At 55.3% G+C, this 27,686-nt stretch overlaps 1 protein-coding gene across 1 annotated transcript in view; it reads right to left on the reverse strand.

The window, feature by feature from the left end:
* AMPD3 (adenosine monophosphate deaminase 3) overlaps window positions 1-27,686 on the reverse strand; it is a 446,942-nt gene that overhangs the window by 167,867 nt on the left and 251,389 nt on the right. Inside the window, exon 12 of the mRNA XM_088476082.1 lies at window positions 1,138-1,258. Within this exon, the coding sequence (XP_088332208.1) occupies window positions 1,138-1,258 (121 nt within the window). The remainder of the gene's footprint in view (window positions 1-1,137; window positions 1,259-27,686) is intronic.

The following is a 27,686-nucleotide window of genomic DNA, read 5'->3' on the forward strand; positions in this document are numbered from 1 at the left end:
TGAGGGAGAGCTGACATGCGGCACACTAAGGGATGGACCTGAGATCAGTATGTACAGTGTGGGTGACAGTGTCCCCCTCCTCACCCATAACGTTATGTACCTGAGGGAGAGCTGACATGCGGCACACTAAGGGATGGACCTGAGATCAGCATGTACAGTGTGGGTGACAGTGTCCCCCCTCCTCACCCATAACGTTATGTACCTGAGGGAGAGCTGACATGCGGTACACTAAGGGATGGACCTGAGATCAGCATGTACAGTGTGGGTGACAGTGTCCCCCTCCTCACCCATAACGTTATGTACCTGAGGGAGAGCTGACATGCGGCACACTAAGGGATGGACCTGAGATCAGTATGTACAGTGTGGGTGACAGTGTCCCCCTCCTCACCCATAACGTTATGTACCTGAGGGAGAGCTGACATGCGGCACACTAAGGGATGGACCTGAGATCAGTATGTACAGTGTGGGTGACAGTGTCCCCCCTCCTCACCCATAACGTTATGTACCTGAGGGAGAGCTGACATGCGGCACACTAAGGGATGACCTGAGATGATTACAAGCCTTCCCCATAAGTCACTAGGTTTAGGACCTTGAAGGGTGACATTGAACTATGCGATTTATACACAGCGCTGTATTATTGAGATTATGTTTCTGTATCATTTGTTGTAATCACCAATTATTGGATGAGGTCTTGAGAAAGGTTCAGTTTGGAACCGAAACGTCGACCAGTATTTGTCACATCCAAGTAAGTGTAAAGCCCATGAATGAATAAAACTACTTAAAGAAATATTCTGGCGAGTGCTTCCTTCCTTTGGTGGATATACAGGACTATATATATATATGGTTTGTACTGTATATAAGATGTGAGGGGACTGTGGGAAGGTACTCCCATACCAGTGACTGGCAGGGCGTGCCACAATGTACAGGTATTTATGGGAGGGGGCACACTTAATGTAAAGACGCCATACCTCTTCTTTTGTGAGCCACTTTGCATCACCATACACACGATGGTACAGGACTGTGGCATCAGGGTACAGTATATACGGATGTAATGTCACAGCACTATATATAGGGGAGACCTTGTATAAACTATTAGAACAATCTTTCTCTGGCGCTTGGAACCCGATCGCTTCTCACCTTCTTCAGATTTAATCCGTGAGAGATATTATCCGCTGTTATAAAAGCCGACACCAGATGCGTGATGGAACCGGCTTCCCCGCAGTGCGGCCTGAACAGGAACGTGCTCATCCCCCTCTCTCTATGGGGAAGACAGATATACACATTGCATACAAGGAAAATATATATATATACATATAAATCAGTGACATGATGTAACTAATCCTGACACCACTTACTGCTCATGTATGACAGATAAGCCAACCATACCCAACACACACACTGCAACACCATACCCCCCACACACACTGCAACACCATACTCCCCACACACACTGCAACACCATACCCCGCACACACACACTGCAGCACCATACCCCGCACACACACACTGCACCACCATACCCCACACACACACACACACTGCAACACCATACCCCACACACACACACACACACTGCAACACCATACCCGGCACACACACACTGCAACACCATACCCCGCACACACACACTGCACCACCATACCCCGCACACACACTGCAGCACCATACCCCGCACCACCATACCCCGCACACACACTGCAGCACCATACCCCGCACACACACTGCGCCACCATACCCCGCACACACACTATGCAGCACCATACCCCACACACACACACACTGCAACACCATACTCCGCACACACACACTGCACCACCATACCCCGCACACACACACTGCAACACCATACCCCACACACACACACACACACTGCAACACCATGCCCCGCACACACACACTGCAGCACCCTACCCCGAACACACACACTGCGGCACCATACCCCGCACACACTCTGCAACACCATACCCCGCACACACACTGCAGCACCATACCCCGCACACACACTGCAGCATGATACCCGGCACACACACACTGCACCACCATACCCCACACACACTGCAACACCATACCCCGCACACACACACTGCAACACCATGCCCCGCACACACACACTGCAGCACCATGCCCCGCACACACACACTGCACCACCATACCCCACACACACTGCACCACCATACCCCACACACACACACTGCAACACCATGCCCCGCACACACACACTGCAGCACCCTACCCCGCACACACACACTGCAGTACCATACCCCGCACACACTCTGCAACACCATACCCCGCACACACACAGCAGCACCATACCCCGCACACACACACTGCAGCACCATACCCCGCACACACACACTGCACCACCATACCCCGCACACATACACTGCACAATACCCCGCACACATACACAGCACAATTCCCCCCACACACACACACACTGCACCACCATACCCCGCACACACACTGCAGCACCATACCCCGCACACACACACTGCAGCACCATACCCCACACACACACTGCAGCACCCTACCCCGCACACACACACTGCAGCACCCTACCCCGCACACACACACTGCAGCACCCTACCCCGCACACACACACTGCAGCACCCTACCCCGCACACACACTGCACCACCATACCACGCCCACACACACTGCAGCACCATACCCAACACACACACTGCAACACCATACCCCGCACACACACACTGCAACACCATACCCGACACATACATTGCAGCACCATACCCCGCACACACACACTGCAACACCGTACGCCCCACACACACTGCAACACCATACCCCGCACACACACACTGCAACACCATACCCGACACATACATTGCAGCACCATACCCTGCACACACACACTGCAACACCGTACCCCCCACACACACTGCAACACCATGCCCCACACACACACACTGCAGCACCATACCCCGCACACACACACTGCAGCACCATAACCCGCACAAACACACTGCAGCACCATACCCCGCACACACACACTGCACCACCATACCCCACACACACACACTGCACCGCCATACCCCACACACACACTGCAACACCATACCCCGCACACACACACTGCAACACCATACCCCACACACACACTGCAACACCATACCCCACACACACACTGCAACACCATACCCCGCACACACACACTGCAGCAACATACCCCGCACACACACACTGCAGCACCATACCCCGCACACACACTGCAGCACCATACCCCGCACACACACTGCAGCACCATACCACGCACACACACACTGCAGCACCATACCCCGCACACACACACTGAGGCACCATACCCCGCACACACACACTGAGGCACCATACCCCGCACACACACACTGCACCACCATACCCCGCACACACACACTGAAACACCATACCCCGCACACACACTGCAACACCATGCCCTGCACACACACTGCAGCACTCTATCAAGCACACACACACTGCAACACCATACCCCGCACACACACAATGCACCCTACCCCGCACACACACTGCAGCACCATAACCCGCACACATACACAATGCACCCTATCCCGCACACACACTGCAGCACCATACTCCGCACACACACACTGCACCACCATACCCCGCACACACACTGCACCACCATACCCCACACACACACACTGCAACACCATACCCCGCACACATACACTGCACAATACCCCGCACACATACACTGCAGCACCATACCCTGCACAAACACACTGCAGCACCAGACCCAGCACACATACACTGCACAATACCCCGCACAAACTGCAACACCATACCCCGCACCACCATACCACGCGCACACACTGCAGCACCATACCCCGCACACACACACTGCAGCACCATACCCTGCACCACCATACCCCGCACACACACTGCAGCACCATACCCCGCACACACACACTGCAGCACCATACCCCACACACACAAACACTGCAACACCATACCCCGCACACACACACTGCACCACCATACCCCGCACACACACACTGCAACACCATACCCCACACACACACACACACTGCAACACCATACCACACACACACACACACTGCAACACCATGCCAGGCACACACACACTGCAGCAACCTACCCCGCACACACACACTGCGGCACCATACCCCGCACCACCATACCCCGCACACACTCTGCAACACCATACCCCGCACACACACTGCAGCACCATACCCCGCACACACACACTGCACCACCATACTCCACACACACTGCAACACCATACCCCGCACACACACACTGCACCACCATACCCCGCACACACACTGCACCACCATACCCCACACACACACACACTGCAACACCATGCCCCGCACACACACACTGCAGCACCCTAACCCGCACACACACACTGCAGCACCATACCCCGCACCACCATACCCCGCACACACTCTGCAACACCATACCCCGCACACACACTGCAGCACCATACCCCGCACACACACACTGCACAATACCCTGCACACATACACTGCACAATTCCCCCCACACACACACACTGCACCACCATACCCCGCACACACACTGCAGCACCATACCCCGCACTCACACACTGCAGCACCATACCCCACACACACACTGCAGCACCATACCCCACACACACACTGCAGCACCCTACCCCGCACACAGACACTGCAGCACCCTACCCCGCACACACACACTGCAGCACCCTACCCCGCACACACACTGCACCACCATACCCCGCACACACACTGCAGCACCATACCACGCACACACACACTGCAGCACCATACCCAACACACACACTGCAACACCATACCCCGCACACACACACTGCAACACCATACCCGACACATACATTGCAGCACCATACCCCGCACACACACACTGCAACACCATACCCCCCACACACACTGCAACACCATACCCCGCACACACACTGCAACACCATACCCCGCACACACACTGCAACACCATACCCCGCACACACACACTGCCCGCACCATACCCCACACACACACTGCAACACCATACCCCACACACACATACACTGCAACACCATACCCCGCACACATACACTGCAACACCATACCCCGCACACACACACTGCAACACCATACCCCGCACACACACTGCAACACCATACCCGACACACACACTGCAGCACCATACCCCGCACACACACACTGCACCACCATACCCCGCACACACACACTGAGGCACCATACCCCGCACACACACACTGCACAACCATACCCCGCACAAACACACTGCACCACCATACCCCGCACAAACACACTGCACCACCATACCCCACACACACACTGCAACACCATACCCCGCACCACCATACCCCGCACACACACTGAAGCACCATACCCCGCACACATACACTGAAACACCATACCCCGCACCACCATACCCCGCACACACACACTGCAACACCATACCCCGCACACACACACTGCAGCACCATACCCCGCACACACACACTGAGGCACCATACCTCGCACACATACCCCACACCACCATACCCCCCACACACACTGCAACACCATACCCTGCACACACACACTGCAGCACCATAACCCCCACACACACACTGCAGCACCATAACCCACACACACACACTGCAGCACCCTACCCCGCACACACACACTGCAACACCATACGACACATACATTGCAGCACCATACCCTGCACACACACTGCAACACCGTACCCCCCACACACACTGCAACACCATACCCCGCACACACACACTGCAGCACCATACCCCGCACACACACACTGCAGCACCATAACCCGCACAAACACACTGCAGCACCATACCCCGCACACACACACTGCACCACCATACCCCACACACACACACTGAGGCACCATACCCCGCACACACACACTGCACCACCATACCCCGCACACACACACTGTAACACCATACCCCGCACCACCATACCCCGCACACACACTGCAACACCATGCCCTGCACACACACTGCATCACTCTATCCCGCACACACACACTGCAACACCATACCCCGCACACACACACAATGCACCCTACCCCGCACACACACTGCAGCACCATAACCCGCACACACACACAATGCACCATACCCCGCACACACACACTGCAGCACCATACTCCGCACACACACACTGCACCACCATACCCCGCACACACACTGCACCACCATACCCCACACACACACACTGCAACACCATACCCCGCACACATACACTGCACAATACCCCGCACACATACACTGCAGCACCATACCCTGCACACACACACTGCAGCACCAGACCCAGCACACATACACTGCACAATACCCTGCACAAACTGCAACACCATACCCCGCACCACCATACCACGCGCACACACTGCAACTCCATACCCCGCACACACACACTGCAGCACCATACCCTGCACCACCATACCCCGCACACACACTGCAGCACCATACCCCGCACACACACACTGCAGCACCATACCCCACACACACAAACACTGCAACACCATACCCCGCGCACACACACTGCACCACCATACCCCGCACACACACACTGCAACACCATACCCCACACACACACACACACACTGCAACACCATACCCCACACACACACACACACTGCAACACCATGCCACGCACACACACACTGCAGCAACCTACCCCGCACACACACACTGCGGCACCATACCCCGCACCACCATACCCCGCACACACTCTGCAACACCATACCCCGCACACACACTGCAGCACCATACCCCGCACACACACACTGCACCACCATACCCCGCACACACACACTGCACCACCATACCCCGCACACACACTGCACCACCATACCCCACACACACACACACACTGCAACACCATGCCCCGCACACACACACTGCAGTACCCTAATCCGCACACACACACTGCAACACCATACCCCACACACACACACACACTGCAACACCATGCCACGCACACACACACTGCAGCAACCTACCCCGCACACACACACTGCGGCACCATACCCCGCACCACCATACCCCGCACACACACTGCAACACCATACCCCACACACACATACACTGCAACACCATACCCCGCACACATACACTGCAACACCATACCCCGCACACACACACTGCAACACCATACCCCGCACACACACACTGCAACACCATACCCCGCACACACACTGCAACACCATACCCGACACACACACTGCAGCACCATACCCCGCACACACACACTGCACCACCATACCCCGCACACACACACTGAGGCACCATACCCCGCACACACACACTGCACAACCATACCCCGCACAAACACACTGCACCACCATACCCCACACACACACTGCAACACCATACCCCGCACCACCATACCCCGCACACACACTGAAGCACCATACCCCGCACACATACACTGAAACACCATACCCCGCACCACCATACCCCGCACACACACACTGCAACACCATACCCCGCACACACACACTGCAGCACCATACCCCGCACACACACACTGAGGCACCATACCTCGCACACATACCCCGCACCACCATACCCCCCACACACACTGCAACACCATACCCTGCACACACACACTGCAGCACCATAACCCCCACACACACACTGCAGCACCATAACCCACACACACACACTGCAGCACCCTACCCCGCACACACACACTGCAACACCATACGACACATACATTGCAGCACCATACCCTGCACACACACTGCAACACCGTACCCCCCACACACACTGCAACACCATACCCCGCACACACACACTGCAGCACCATACCCCGCACACACACACTGCAGCACCATAACCCGCACAAACACACTGCAGCACCATACCCCACACACACACACACTGCACCACCATACCCCACACACACACACTGCACCACCATACCCCGCACACACACACTGCACCACCATACCCCGCACACACACACTGTAACACCATACCCCGCACCACCATACCCCGCACACACACTGCAACACCATGCCCTGCACACACACTGCATCACTCTATCCCGCACACACACACTGCAACACCATACCCCGCACACACACACAATGCACCCTACCCCGCACACACACTGCAGCACCATAACCCGCACACACACACAATGCACCATACCCCGCACACACACACTGCAGCACCATACTCCGCACACACACACTGCACCACCATACCCCGCACACACACTGCACCACCATACCCCACACACACACACTGCAACACCATACCCCGCACACATACACTGCACAATACCCCGCACACATACACTGCAGCACCATACCCTGCACACACACACTGCAGCACCAGACCCAGCACACATACACTGCACAATACCCTGCACAAACTGCAACACCATACCCCGCACCACCATACCACGCGCACACACTGCAACACCATACCCCGCACACACACACTGCAGCACCATACCCTGCACCACCATACCCCGCACACACACTGCAGCACCATACCCCGCACACACACACTGCAGCACCATACCCCACACACACAAACACTGCAACACCATACCCCGCACACACACACTGCACCACCATACCCCGCACACACACACTGCAACACCATACCCCACACACACACACACACTGCAACACCATACCCCACACACACACACACTGCAACACCATGCCACGCACACACACACTGCAGCAACCTACCCCGCACACACACACTGCGGCACCATACCCCGCACCACCATACCCCGCACACACTCTGCAACACCATACCCCGCACACACACTGCAGCACCATACCCCGCACACACACACTGCACCACCATACCCCGCACACACACACTGCACCACCATACCCCGCACACACACTGCACCACCATACCCCACACACACACACACACTGCAACACCATGCCCCGCACACACACACTGCAGTACCCTAACCCGCACACACACACTGCAGCACCATACCCCGCACCACCATACCCCGCACACACTCTGCAACACCATACCCCGCACACACACTGCAGCACCATACCCCACACACACACTGCAGCACCCTACCCCGCACACACACACTGCAGCACCCTACCCCGCACACACACACTGCAGCACCCTACCCCGCACACACACTGCACCACCATACCCCGCACACACACTGCAGCACCATACCACGCACACACACACTGCAGCACCATACCCAACACACACACTGCACAATACCCCGCACACATACACTGCACAATTCCCCCCACACACACACACTGCACCACCATACCCCGCACACACACTGCAGCACCATACCCGACACATACATTGCAGCACCATACCCCACACACACACACACACTGCAACACCATGCCCCGCACACACACACTGCAGTACCCTAACCCGCACTCACACACTGCAGCACCATACCCCGCACACACACACTGCAGCACCCTACCCCGCACACACACTGCACCACCATACCCCGCACACACACTGCAGCACCATACCACGCACACACACACTGCAGCACCATACCCAACACACACACTGCACAATACCCCGCACACATACACTGCACAATTCCCCCCACACACACACACTGCACCACCATACCCCGCACACACACTGCAGCACCATACCCCGCACTCACACACTGCAGCACCATACCCCACACACACACTGCAGCACCCTACCCCGCACACACACACTGCAGCACCCTACCCCGCACACACACACTGCAGCACCCTACCCCGCACACACACTGCACCACCATACCCCGCACACACACTGCAGCACCATACCACGCACACACACACTGCAGCACCATACCCAAAACACACACTGCAACACCATACCCCACACACACACACTGCAACACCATACCCGACACATACATTGCAGCACCATACCCCGCACACACACACAGCAACAACATACCCCCCACACACACTGCAACACCATACCCCGCACACACACTGCAACACCATACCCCGCACACACACTGCAACACCATACCCCGCACACACACACTGCCCGCACCATACCCCACACACACACTGCAACACCATACCCCACACACACATACACTGCAACACCATACCCCGCACACATGCACTGCAACACCATACCCCGCACACACACACTGCAACACCATACCCCGCACACACACACTGCAGCACCCTACCCCGCACACACACACTGCAGCACCCTACCCCGCACACACACACTGCAGCACCCTACCGCGCACACACACTGCACCACCATACCCCGCACACACACTGCAGCACCATACCACGCACACACACACTGCAGCACCATACCCAAAACACACACTGCACCACCATACCCCACACACACACACACACACTGCAACACCATGCCCCGCACACACACACTGCAGTACCCTAACCCGCACACACACACTGCAGCACCATACCCCGCACCACCATACCCCGCACACACTCTGCAACACCATACCCCGCACACACACTGCAGCACCATACCCCACACACACACTGCAGCACCCTACCCCGCACACACACACTGCAGCACCCTACCCCGCACACACACACTGCAGCACCCTACCCCGCACACACACTGCACCACCCTACCCCGCACACACACACTGCAGCACCCTACCCCGCACACACACACTGCAGCACCCTACCCCGCACACACACTGCACCACCATACCCCGCACACACACTGCAGCACCATACCACGCACACACACACTGCAGCACCATACCCAACACACACACTGCACAATACCCCGCACACATACACTGCACAATTCCCCCCACACACACACACTGCACCACCATACCCCGCACACACACTGCAGCACCATACCCCGCACTCACACACTGCAGCACCATACCCCACACACACACTGCAGCACCCTACCCCGCACACACACACTGCAGCACCCTACCCCGCACACACACACTGCAGCACCCTACCCCGCACACACACTGCACCACCATACCCCGCACACACACTGCAGCACCATACCACGCACACACACACTGCAGCACCATACCCAAAACACACACTGCACCACCATACCCCACACACACACACACACTGCAACACCATGCCCCGCACACACACACTGCAGTACCCTAACCCGCACACACACTGCAGCACCATACCCCGCACCACCATACCCCGCACACACTCTGCAACACCATACCCCGCACACACACTGCAGCACCATACCCCACACACACACTGCAGCACCCTACCCCGCACACACACACTGCAGCACCCTACCCCGCACACACACACTGCAGCACCCTACCCCGCACACACACTGCACCACCATACCCCGCACACACACTGCAGCACCATACCACGCACACACACACTGCAGCACCATACCCAACACACACACTGCACAATACCCCGCACACATACACTGCACAATTCCCCCCACACACACACACTGCACCACCATACCCCGCACACACACTGCAGCACCATACCCCGCACTCACACACTGCAGCACCATACCCCACACACACACTGCAGCACCCTACCCCGCACACACACACTGCAGCACCCTACCCCGCACACACACACTGCAGCACCCTACCCCGCACACACACTGCACCACCATACCCCGCACACACACTGCAGCACCATACCACGCACACACACACTGCAGCACCATACCCAAAACACACACTGCAACACCATACCCCGCACACACACACTGCAACACCATACCCGACACATACATTGCAGCACCATACCCCGCACACACACACTGCAACACCATACCCGACACATACATTGCAGCACCATACCCCCCACACACACTGCAACACCATACCCCGCACACACACTGCAACACCATACCCCGCACACACACTGCAACACCATACCCCGCACACACACACTGCCCGCACCATACCCCACACACACACTGCAACACCATACCCCACACACACATACACTGCAACACCATACCCCGCACACATGCACTGCAACACCATACCCCGCTCACACACACTGCAACACCATACCCCGCACACACACACTGCAACACCATACCCCGCACACACACTGCAACACCATACCCGACACACACACTGCAGCACCATACCCCGCACACACACACTGCACCACCATACCCCGTACACACACACTGAGGCACCATACCCCGCACACACACACTGCACAACCATACCCCGCACAAACACACTGCACCACCATACCCCGCACACACACACTGCAACACCATACCCCGCACCACCATACCCCGCACACACACTGAAGCACCATACCCCGCACACATACACTGAAACACCATACCCCGCACCACCATACCCCGCACACACACACTGCAACACCATACCCCGCGCACACACACTGCACCACCATACCCCGCACACACACACTGAGGCACCATACCTCGCACACATACCCCGCACCACCATACCCCCCACACACACTGCAACACCATACCCCGCACACACACACTGCAGCACCATAACCCCCACACACACACTGCAGCACCATAACCCACACACACACACTGCAGAACCATACCACACACACACTGCAGCGAAATACCCCCCACACACACACACTGCAACACCATACCCCGCACACACACACTGCACCACCATACCATGCACACATACACTGCACCACCATACCCCGCACACACTCTGCAACACCATACCCCGCACACACACTGCAGCACCATACCCCGCACACACACACTGCAGCACCATACCCCGCACACACACACTGCACCACCATACCCCACACACACACACACACTGCAACACCATACCCGGCACACACACACTGCAACACCATGCCCCGCACACACACACTGCAGCACCCTACCCCGCACACACACTGCACCACCATACCCCACACACTGCAACACCATACTCCGCACACACATATTGCACCACCATACCCCGCACACACACTGCAGCACCCTACCCCGCACCACCATACCCCGCACACACACTGCAACACCATGCCCTGCACACACACTGCAGCACTCTATCCCGCACACACACACTGCAACACCATACCCCGCACACACACACAATGCACCCTACCCCGCACACACACTGCAGCACCATAACCCGCACACACACACAATGCACCCTACCCCGCACACACACACTGCAGCACCATACTCCGCACACACACACTGCACCACCATACCCCGCACACACACTGCACCACCATACCCCACACACACACACTGCAACACCATACCCCGCACACATACACTGCACAATACCCCGCACACATACACTGCAGCACCATACCCTGCACACACACACTGCAGCACCAGACCCAGCACACATACACTGCACAATACCCCGCACAAACTGCAACACCATACCCCGCACCACCATACCACGCGCACACACTGCAGCACCATACCCCGCACACACACACTGCAGCAACATACCCTGCACCACCATACCACGCACACACACTGCAGCACCATACCCCGCACACACACACTGCAGCACCATACCCCACACACACAAACACTGCAACACCATACCCCGCACACACACACTGCACCACCATACCCCGCACACACACACTGCAACACCATACCCCACACACACACTGCAACACCATACCCCACACACACACACACACAGCAACACCATGCCACGCACACACACACTGCAGCAACCTACCCCGCACACACACACTGCGGCACCATACCCCGCACCACCATACCCCGCACACACTCTGCAACACCATACCCCGCACACACACTGCAGCACCATACCCCGCACACACACACTGCACCACCATACCCCACACACACTGCAACACCATACCCCGCACACACACACTGCACCACCATACCCCGCACACACACTGCACCACCATACCCCACACACACACACACTGCAACACCATGCCCCGCACACACACTGCAGCACCTTAACCCGCACACACACACTGCAGCACCATACCCCGCACCACCATACCCCGCACACACTCTGCAACACCATACCCCGCACACACACTGCAGCACCATACCCCGAACACACACACTGCACAATACCCCGCACACATACACTGCACAATTCCCCCCCCACACACACACTGCACCACCATACCCCGCACACACACTGCAGCACCATACCCCGCACTCACACACTGCAACACCATACCCCACACACACACTGCAACACCATACCCCACACACACACACACACAGCAACACCATGCCACGCACACACACACTGCAGCAACCTACCCCGCACACACACACTGCGGCACCATACCCCGCACCACCATACCCCGCACACACTCTGCAACACCATACCCCGCACACACACTGCAGCACCATACCCCGCACACACACACTGCACCACCATACCCCACACACACTGCAACACCATACCCCGCACACACACACTGCACCACCATACCCCGCACACACACTGCACCACCATACCCCACACACACACACACTGCAACACCATGCCCCGCACACACACTGCAGCACCCTAACCCGCACACACACACTGCAGCACCATACCCCGCACCACCATACCCCGCACACACTCTGCAACACCATACCCCGCACACACACTGCAGCACCATACCCCGAACACACACACTGCACAATACCCCGCACACATACACTGCACAATTCCCCCCACACACACACACTGCACCACCATACCCCGCACACACACTGCAGCACCATACCCCGCACTCACACACTGCAGCACCATACCCCACACACACACTGCAGTACCCTACCCCGCACACACACACTGCAGCACCCTACCCCGCACACACACACTGCAGCACCCTACCCCGCACACACACTGCAGCACCATACCACGCGCACACACACTGCACCACCATACCCCGCACACACACTGCAGCACCATACCACGCACACACACACTGCACCACCATACCCCGCACACACACTGCAGCACCATACCCCGCACACACACACTGCACCACCATACCCCACACACACACTGCAACACCATACCCCGCACACACACTGCAACACCATACCCCACACACACACTGCACCACCAAACCCCACACACACACTGCAACACCATACCCCGCACACACACACTGCAACACCATACCCGACACATACATTGCAGCACCATACCCCGCACACACACACTGCAACACCATACCCCCCACACACACTGCAGCACCATACCCCGCACACACACACTGCAGCACCATACCCCGCACACACACACTGCAGCACCATACCCCGCACACACACTGCAGCACCGTACCACGCACACACACACTGCAGCACCATACCCCGCACACACACACAGAGGCACCATACCCCGCACACACACACTGCACCACCATACCCCGCACACACACACTGCAACACCATACCCCGCACCACCATACCTCGCACACACACTGCAGCACCATGCCCCGCACACATACACTGAAACACCATACCCCGCACACATACCCCGCACCACCATACCCCGCACACACACACTGCAACACCATACCCCGCACACACACACTGCACCACCATATCCCGCACACACTCTGCAACACCATTCCCCGCACGCAAACTGCAGCACCATACCCCGCACCACCATACCCCGCACACACACACTGCAGCACCATACCCCAAACACACACTGCACCATCATACCACACACACACACACACACGGCAACAACATACCCCGCTCACACACACTGCACCACCATACCCCGCACACACACTGCACCACCATACACCACACACACACTGTAACACCATAACCCACACACACACACACACACTGCAACACCATGCCCCGCACACACACACTGCAGCACCTTACGCCGCCCACACACTGCAGCACCATACCCCGCACCACCATACCCCGCACACACACTGCAGCACCATACCCCGCACACACACACTGAGGCACCCTACCCCGCACACATACACTGCACCACCATACCCCGCACACACTCTGCAACACCATACCCCGCACACACACTGCAGCATCATACACCGCACCACCATACCCCGCACACACACACTGCAGCACCATACCCTGCACACACACACTGCACCACCATACCCCACACATACACTGCAACAACATACCCCGCACACACACACTGCACCACCATACCCCGCACACACACTGCACCACCATACCCCGCACACACTGCAACACCATACCCCACACACACACACTGCAACACCATGCCCCGCGCACACACACTGCAGCACCCTACCCCGCACACACACACTGCAGCACCATACCCCGCTCCACCATACCCCGCACACACTCTGCAACATCATGCCCCGCAAACACTCTGCACAACCATACCCCGCACCACCATACCCCGCACACACACACTGCAGCACCATACCCCGCACACACACACTGCACCACCATATCCCGCACACATATACTGCACAATACCCCGCACACATACACTGCACAATTCCCCCCACACACACACACTGCAACACCATACCCGGCACACATACACTGCACAATACCCCGCACACATACACTGCAGCACCATACCCCGCACACACACACTGCACCACCATACCCAACACACACTGCAGCACCATACCCCGCACACACACTACACCACCATACCCCACATACACACACACTGCAACACCATGCCCCGCACACACACACTGCAGCACCCTACCACGCACACACACACTGCAACACCATACCCCGCACACACACAAAATGCACCCTACCCTGCACACACACTGCAGCATCATAACCCGCACACACACACACACACTGCAGCACCATACTCCGCACACACACACTGCACCACCATACCCCGCACACACACTGCAGCACCATACCCCACACACTCACACACACTGCAACACCATACCCCGCACACACACACTGCACCATACCCCGCACACATACACTGCACTATACCCCGCACACATACACTGCAGCACCATACCCCGCGCACACACTGCAGCACCATACCCCGCACACACACACTGCAGCACCATACCCCACACACACACACTGCAGCACCATACCCCGCACCACCATACCCCGCACACACACTGCAGCACCATACCCCACACACACACACTGCAGCACCATACCCCGCACACACACACACTGCACCATACCCTGCACACACACACTGCAACACCATACCCCACACACACACACTGCAGCACCATACCCCGCACACACACTGCAGCACCATACCCCGCACACACACACTGCAACACCATACCCCACACACACACACTGCAGCACCATACCCCGCACACACACACTGCAGCACCATACCCCGCACACACACACTGCAGCACCATACCCCGCACACAAACACTGCAGCACCATACCCCGCACACACACACTGCACCACCATACCCCGCACACACACACTGCAGCACCATACCCCGCACACACACACTGCACCATACCCTGCACACACACACTGCACAATTCCCCCCACACACACACTGCAGCACCATACCCTGCACACACACACTGTAACACCATACCCCGCACACACACACTGCAGCACCATACCCCCCACACACACACTGCACCATACCCTGCACACACACACTGCAGCACCATACCCCACACACACACTGCACCATACCCTGCACACACACACTGCTACACCATACCCCACACACACACACTGCAGCACCATACCCCGCACACACACTGCAGCACCATACCCCGCACACACACTGCAGCACCATACCCCGCACACACACTGCAGCACCATATCCCGCACCACCATACCCCGCACACACACACTGCACCACCATACCCCGCACACACACTGCAGCACCATACCCCGCATACACACTGCAGCACCATACCCCGCACACACACACTGCAGCACCATACCCAGCACACATACACTGCACAATACCCCACACACACTGCAACACCATACCCCGCACCACCATACCCCGCGCACACACTGCAGCACCATACCCCACACACACACACTGCAGCACCATACCCCGCACCACCATATCCCGCACACACACTGCAGCACCATACCCCACACACACACACACACTGCAACAACATACCCCGCACACACACACTGCACCACCATACCCCGCACACACACTGCACCACCATACCCCGCACACACACTGGAACACCATACCCCACACACACACACACACACTGCAACACCATGCCCCGCACACACACACTGCAGCACCCTACCCCGCACACACACTGCAGCACCATACCCCGCTCCACCATACCCCGCACACACTCTGCAACACCATAACCCGCACACACACTGGAGCACCATACCCCGCACACATACACTGCACAATTCCCCCCACACACACACTGCAACACCATACCCCGCACACAAACACTGCAGCACCATACCCCGCACACACACACTGCACCACCATACCCCGCACACACTGCAGCACCATACCCCGCACACACACTGCACCACCATACCCCACATACACACACACTGCAACACCATGCCCCGCACACACACACTGCAGCACCCTACCACGCACACACACACTGCAACACCATACCCCGCACACACACAAAATGCACCCTACCCTGCACACACACTGCAGCATCATAACCCGCACACACACACACACTGCAGCACCATACTCCGCACACACACACTGCACCACCATACCCCGCACACACACTGCAGCACCATACCCCACACACACACACACACACTGCAACACCATACCCCGCACACACACACTGCACCATACCCCCCACACATACACTGCACAATACCCCGCACACATACACTGCAGCACCATACCCTGCACACACACACACTGCAGCACCATACCCAGCACACATACACTGCACATTACCCCGCACACACTGCAACACCATACCCCGCACCACCATACCCCGCGCACACACTGCAGCACCATACCCCGCGCACACACTGCAGCACCATACCCCGCACACACACACTGCAGCACCATACCCCACACACACACACTGCAGCACCATACCCCGCACCACCATACCCCGCACACACACTGCAGCACCATACCCCACACACACACACTGCAGCACCATACCCCACACACACACACTGCAGCACCATACCCCAAACACACACTGCAGCACCATACCCCGGACACACACACACTGCACCATACCCTGCACACACACACTGCAACACCATACCCCGCACACACACACTGCAGCACCATACCCCGCACACACACACTGCACCACCATACCCCGCACACACACACTGCAGCACCATACCCCGCACACACACACTGCACCATACAATGCACACACACACTGCACAATTCCCCCCACACACACACTGCAGCACCATACCCTGCACACACACACACTGCAACACCATACCCCACACACACACTGCAGCACCATACCCCGCACACACACACTGCACCATACCCTGCACACACACACTGCAGCACCATACCCCACACACACACTGCACCATACCCTGCACACACACACTGCAACACCATACCACACACACACACACTGCAGCACCATACCCCGCACACACACTGCAGCACCATACCCCGCACACACACACTGCACCACCATACCCCGCACCACCATACCCCGCACACACACTGCAGCACCATACCCCGCGCACACACACTGCAGCACCATAGCCCGCACACACACTGCAGCACCATAGCCCGCACACACACACTGCAGCAGCATACCCCGCACCACCATACCCTGCACACACACTGCAGCACCATACCCCGCACACACACTGCAGCACCATACCCCGCATACACACTGCAGCACCATACCCCGCACAAACACACTGCAGCACCATACCCAGCACACATACACTGCACAATACCCCGCACACACACACTGCAGCACCATACCCCGCACCACCATACCCTGCACCACCATACCCCGCACACACACACTGCAGCACCATACCCCACACACACACACACAGCACCATACCCCACACACACACACTGCACCATACACTGCACCATACCCTGCACACCCGCACACACACTGCAACACCATACCCCACACACACACACTGCAGCACCATACCCCACACACACACTGCAGCACCATACCCCACACATACACACTGCAGCACCATACCCCACACACACACTGCAGCACCATACCCCGCACACACACTGCAGCACCATACCCCGCACACACACTGCAGCACCATACCCCGCACACACACTGCAGCACCATACCCCACACACACACACTGCAGCACCAAACCCCGCACACACACACTGCACCACCATACCCCGCACACACACACTGCAGCACCATACCCCGCACACACACTGCAACACCATACCCCACACACACACTGCAGCACCATACCCCGCACACACACACTGCAGCACCATACCCAACACACACACTGCAGCACAATACCCCGCACACATACACTGCAGCACCATACCCCACACACACACACACACTGCAACACCATACCCCGCACACACACTGCAGCACCATACCACACACACACACTGCAGCACCATACCCCGCACACACACTGCAGCACCATACCCCCCACACACACACTGCAGCACCATACCCCCCACACACACACTTCAGCTCCATACCCCGCACACACACACTGCAGCACCATACCCCGCACACACACACTGCAGCACCCTACCCCGCACACACACACTGCAGCACCCTTCCCCGCACACACACTGCAACACCATACCCCGCACACACACTGCAGCACCATAACCCGCACACACACACTGCACCACCATACCCCGCACACACACTGCAACACCATACCCCCCACACACACACTGCAGCACCATACCCCGCACACACACACAATGCACCCTACCCCGCACACACACTGCAACACCATACCCCGCACACACACTGCAGCACCATAACCCGCACACACACACTGCACCACCATACCCCGCACACACACTGCAGCACCATACCCCGCACACACACACTGCAGCACCATACCCCGCACACACACACTGCAGCACCATACCCCGCACACACACACAATGCACCCTACCCCGCACACACACTGCAACACCATACCCCCCACACACACTGCAACACCATACCCCGCACACACACTGCAGCACCATACCCAACACACACACTGCACCACCATACCCCGCACACACACTGCAGCACCATACCCCGCACACACACACTGCAGCACCATACCCCGCACACACACACACTGCACCCTACCCCGCACACACACTGCAGCACCATACCCCGCACACACACACTGCAGCACCATACCCCGCACACACACACAATGCACCCTACCCCGCACACACACTGCAGCACCATAACCCGCATACAAACACTGCAGCACCATACTCCGCACACACACACTGCAACACCATACCCCACACACACACTGCACCACCATACCCCGCACACACACTGCAGCACCATACCCAGCACACATACACTGCAGCACCATACCCCGCACACACACACAATGCACCCTACCCCGCACACACACTGCAACACCATACCCCGCACACACACTGCAGCACCATACCCCCCACACACACTGCAGCACCATACCCCCCACACACACACTGCAGCACCATACCCCCCACACACACACTGCAGCACCATACCCCGCACACACACACTGCAGCACCATACCCCGCACACACACACAATGCACCCTACCCCGCACACACACTGCATCACCATACCCCGCACACACACTGCAGCACCATAATCCGCACACACACTGCACCACCATACCCCGCACACACACTGCAACACCATACCCCGCACACACTGCAGCACCATACCCCCCACACACACACTGCAGCACCATACCCCGCACACACACACACAATGCACCCTACCCCGCACACACACTGCAACACCATACCCCGCACACACACTGCAGCACCATACCCCGCACACACACACTGCACCACCATACCCCGCACACACACACACTGCAGCACCATACCCCGCACACACACACACACACACTGCACCCTACCCCGCACACACACTGCAGCACCATACCCCGCACACACACACTGCAGCACCATACTCCATATAGCCAGCAGAGGGTGTATGAGCTATAATACTATAGTACTCTGTACTGTATGTATAGATGTGACAGACCCCCGGTATGTGTGTGATACTGCCCTGTAGGTAAGTGTCCCTGGATGTATCACACACAGCAGCCAGCAGAGGGTGTATGAGCTATAATACTATAGTACTCTGTACTGTATATATAGGTGTGACAGACCCCCGGTATGTATGTGATACTGCCCTGTAGGTAAGTGTCCCTGGATGTATCACACACAGCAGCCAGCAGAGGGTGTATGAGCTATAATACTATAGTACTCTGTACTGTATGTATAGGTGTGACAGACCCCCGGTATGTATGTGATACTGTCCTGTAGGTAAGTGTCCCTGGATGTATCACACACAGCAGCCAGCAGAGGGTGTATGAGCTATAATACTATAGTACTCTGTACTGTATGTATAGGTGTGACAGACCCCCGGTATGTATGTGATACTGCCCTGTAGGTAAGTGTCCCTGGATGTATCACACACAGCAGCCAGCAGAGGGTGTATGAGCTATAATACTATAGTACTCTGTACTGTATGTATAGGTGTGACAGACCCCCGGTATGTATGTGATACTGCCCTGTAGGTAAGTGTCCCTGGATGTAACACACACAGCAGCCAGCAGAGGGTGTATGAGCTATAATACTATAGTACTCTGTACTGTATATATAGGTGTGACAGACCCCCGGTATGTATGTGATACTGTCCTGTAGGTAAGTGTCCCTGGATGTAACACACACAGCAGCCAGCAGAGGGTGTATGAGCTATAATACTATAGTACTCTGTACTGTATGTATAGGTGTGACAGACCCCCAGTATGTATGTGATACTGTCCTGTAGGTAAGTGTCCCGGGATGTATCACACACATCAGCCAGCAGAGGGTGTATGAGCTATAATACTATAGTACTCTGTACTGTATGTATAGGTGTGACAGACCCCCGGTATGTATGTGATACTGCCCTGTAGGTAAGTGTCCCTGGAGGTATCACACACAGCAGCCAGCAGAGGGTGTATGAGCTATAATACTATAGTACTCTGTACTGTATGTATAGGTGTGACAGACCCCCGGTATGTATGTATGTGATACTGCCCTGTAGGTAAGTGTCCCTGGATGTATCACACACAGCAGCCAGCAGAGGGTGTATGAGCTATAATACTATAGTACTCTGTACTGTATGTATAGGTGTGACAGACCCCCGGTATGTATGTGATACTGCCCTGTAGGTAAGTGTCCCTGGATGTATCACACAGCAGCCAGCAGAGGGTGTATGAGCTATAATACTATAGTACTCTGTACTGTATGTATAGGTGTGACAGACCCACGGTATGTATGTGATACTGCCCTGTAGGTAAGTGTCCCTGGATGTATCACACACAGCAGCCAGCAGAGGGTGTATGAGCTATAATACTATAGTACTCTGTACTGTATGTATAGGTGTGACAGACCCCCGGTATGTTTGTGATACTGCCCTGTAGGTAAGTGTCCCTGGAAGTATCACACACAGCAGCCAGCAGAGGGTGTATGAGCTATAATACTATAGTACTCTGTACTGTATGTATAGGTGTGACAGTCCCCCGGTATGTGTGTGATACTGTCCTGTAGGTAAGTGTCCCTGGATGTATCACATACAGCAGCCAGCAGAGGGTGTATGAGCTATAATACTATAGTACTCTGTACTGTATGTATAGGTGTGACAGACCCCCGGTATGTGTGTGATACTGTCCTGTAGGTAAGTGTCCCTGGATGTATCACACACAGCAGCCAGCAGAGGGTGTATGAGCTATAATACTATAGTACTCTGTACTGTATGTATAGGTGTGACAGACCCCCGGTATGTGTGTGATACTGTCCTGTAGGTAAGTGTCCCTGGATGTATCACACACAGCAGCCAGCAGAGGGTGTATGAGCTATAATACTATAGTACTCTGTACTGTATGTATAGGTGTGACAGACCCCCGGTATGTATGTGATACTGCCCTGTAGGTAAGTGTCCCTGGATGTATCACACAGCAGCCAGCAGAGGGTGTATGAGCTATAATACTATAGTACTCTGTACTGTATGTATAGGTGTGACAGACCCCCGGTATGTGTGTGATACTGTCCTGTAGGTAAGTGTCCCTGGATGTATCACACAGCAGCCAGCAGAGGGTGTATGAGCTATAATACTATAGTACTCTGTACTGTATGTATAGGTGTGACAGACCCCCGGTATGTATGTGATACTGTCCTGTAGGTAAGTGTCCCTGGATGTATCACACAGCAGCCAGCAGAGGGTGTATGAGCTATAATACTATAGTACTCTGTACTGTATGTATAGGTGTGACAGACCCCCGGTATGTATGTGATACTGCCCTGTAGGTAAGTGTCCCTGGATGTAACACACACAGCAGCCAGCAGAGGGTGTATGAGCTATAATACTATAGTACTCTGTACTGTATGTATAGGTGTGACAGACCCCGGTATGTATGTGACACTGTCCTGTAGGTAAGTGTCCCTGGATGTATCAGACACAGCAGCCAGCAGAGGGTGTATGAGCTATAATACTATAGTACTCTGTACTGTATGTATAGGTGTGACAGACCCCCGGTATGTATGTGATACTGCCCTGTAGGTAAGTGTCCCTGGATGTATCACACACAGCAGCCAGCAGAGGGTGTATGAGCTATAATACTATAGTACTCTGTACTGTATGTATAGGTGTGACAGACCCCCGGTATGTATGTGATACTGCCCTGTAGGTAAGTGTCCCTGGATGTATCACACACAGCAGCCAGCAGAGGGTGTATGAGTTATAATACTATAGTACTCTGTACTGTATGTATAGGTGTGACAGACCCCCGGTATGTATGTGATACTGCCCTGTAGGTAAGTGTCCCTGGATGTATCACACACAGCAGCCAGCAGAGGGTGTATGAGCTATAATACTATAGTACTCTGTACTGTATATATAGGTGTGACAGACCCCCGGTATGTATGTGATACTGTCCTGTAGGTAAGTGTCCCTGGATGTATCACACACAGCAGCCAGCAGAGGGTGTATGAGCTATAATACTATAGTACTCTGTACTGTATATATAGGTGTGACAGACCCCCGGTATGTATGTGATACTGTCCTGTAGGTAAGTGTCCCTGGATGTATCACACACAGCAGCCAGCAGAGGGTGTATGAGCTATAATACTATAGTACTCTGTACTGTATGTATAGGTGTGACAGACCCCCGGTATGTATGTGATACTGCCCTGTAGGTAAGTGTCCCTGGATGTATCACACACAGCAGCCAGCAGAGGGTGTATGAGCTATAATACTATAGTACTCTGTACTGTATGTATAGGTGTGACAGACCCCCGGTATGTATGTGATACTGCCCTGTAGGTAAGTGTCCCTGGATGTATCACACACAGCAGCCAGCAGAGGGTGTATGAGCTATAATACTATAGTACTCTGTACTGTATGTATAGGTGTGACAGACCCCCGGTATGTATGTGATACTGCCCTGTAGGTAAGTGTCCCTGGATGTATCACACACAGCAGCCAGCAGAGGGTGTATGAGCTATAATACTATAGTACTCTGTACTGTATGTATAGGTGTGACAGACCCCCGGTATGTATGTGATACTGCCCTGTAGGTAAGTGTCCCTGGATGTATCACACACAGCAGCCAGCAGAGGGTGTATGAGCTATAATACTATAGTACTCTGTACTGTATGTATAGGTGTGACAGACCCCCGGTATGTATGTGATACTGCCCTGTAGGTAAGTGTCCCTGGATGTATTACACAGCAGCCAGCAGAGGGTGTATGAGCTATAATACTATAGTACTCTGTACTGTATATATAGGTGTGACAGACCCACGGTATGTATGTGATACTGCCCTGTAGGTAAGTGTCCCTGGATGTATTACACAGCAGCCAGCAGAGGGTGTATGAGCTATAATACTATAGTACTCTGTACTGTATGTATAGGTGTGACAGACCCCCGGTATGTATGTGATACTGTCCTGTAGGTAAGTGTCCCTGGATGTATCACACACAGCAGCCAGCAGAGGGTGTATGAGCTATAATACTATAGTACTCTGTACTGTATGTATAGGTGTGACAGACCCCCGGTATGTATGTGATACTGCCCTGTAGGTAAGTGTCCCTGGATGTATCACACACAGCAGCCAGCAGAGGGTGTATGAGCTATAATACTATAGTACTCTGTACTGTATGTATAGGTGTGACAGACCCCCGGTATGTATGTGATACTGCCCTGTAGGTAAGTGTCCCTGGATGTATTACACAGCAGCCAGCAGAGGGTGTATGAGCTATAATACTATAGTACTCTGTACTGTATATATAGGTGTGACAGACCCACGGTATGTATGTGATACTGCCCTGTAGGTAAGTGTCCCTGGATGTATTACACAGCAGCCAGCAGAGGGTGTATGAGCTATAATACTATAGTACTCTGTACTGTATGTATAGGTGTGACAGACCCCCGGTATGTATGTGATACTGCCCTGTAGGTAAGTGTCCCTGGATGTATCACACAGCAGCCAGCAGAGGGTGTATGAGCTATAATACTATAGTACTCTGTACTGTATGTATAGGTGTGACAGACCCCGGTATGTGTGTGATACTGCCCTGTAGGTAAGTGTCCCTGGATGTATTACACAGCAGCCAGCAGAGGGTGTATGAGCTATAATACTATAGTACTCTGTACTGTATGTATAGGTGTGACAGACCCCCGGTATGTATCTGATACTGCCCTGTAGGTAAGTGTCCCTGGATGTATCACACACAGCAGCCAGCAGAGGGTGTATGAGCTATAATACTATAGTACTCTGTACTGTATGTATAGGTGTGACAGACCCCCGGTATGTATGTGATACTGCCCTGTAGGTAAGTGTCCCTGGATGTATCACACACAGCAGCCAGCAGAGGGTGTATGAGCTATAATACTATATTACTCTGTACTGTATGTATAGGTGTGACAGACCCCCGGTATGTATGTGATACTGTCCTGTAGGTAAGTGTCCCTGGATGTATCACACAGCAGCCAGCAGAGGGTGTATGAGCTATAATACTATAGTACTCTGTACTGTATGTATAGGTGTGACAGACCCCCGGTATGTATGTGATACTGTCCTGTAGGTAAGTGTCCCTGGATGTATCACACACAGCAGCCAGCAGAGGGTGTATGAGCTATAATACTATAGTACTCTGTACTGTATGTATAGGTGTGACAGACCCCCGGTATGTATGTGATACTGCCCTGTAGGTAAGTGTCCCGGGATGTATCACACACAGCAGCCAGCAGAGGGTGTATGAGCTATAATACTATAGTACTCTGTACTGTATGTATAGGTGTGACAGACCCCAGGTATGTATGTGATACTGCCCTGTAGGTAAGTGTCCCTGGATGTATCACACACAGCAGCCAGCAGAGGGTGTATGAGCTATAATACTATAGTACTCTGTACTGTATGTATAGGTGTGACAGACCCCCGGTATGTATGTGATACTGTCCTGTAGGTAAGTGTCCCTGGATGTAACACACACAGCAGCCAGCAGAGGGTGTATGAGCTATAATACTATAGTACTC

Source organism: Taudactylus pleione, unplaced genomic scaffold (genome assembly GCF_031769625.1).
Source record: "Taudactylus pleione unplaced genomic scaffold, aTauple2 ptg000182l, whole genome shotgun sequence".
Classification (NCBI taxonomy): domain Eukaryota; kingdom Metazoa; phylum Chordata; class Amphibia; order Anura; family Myobatrachidae; genus Taudactylus; species Taudactylus pleione.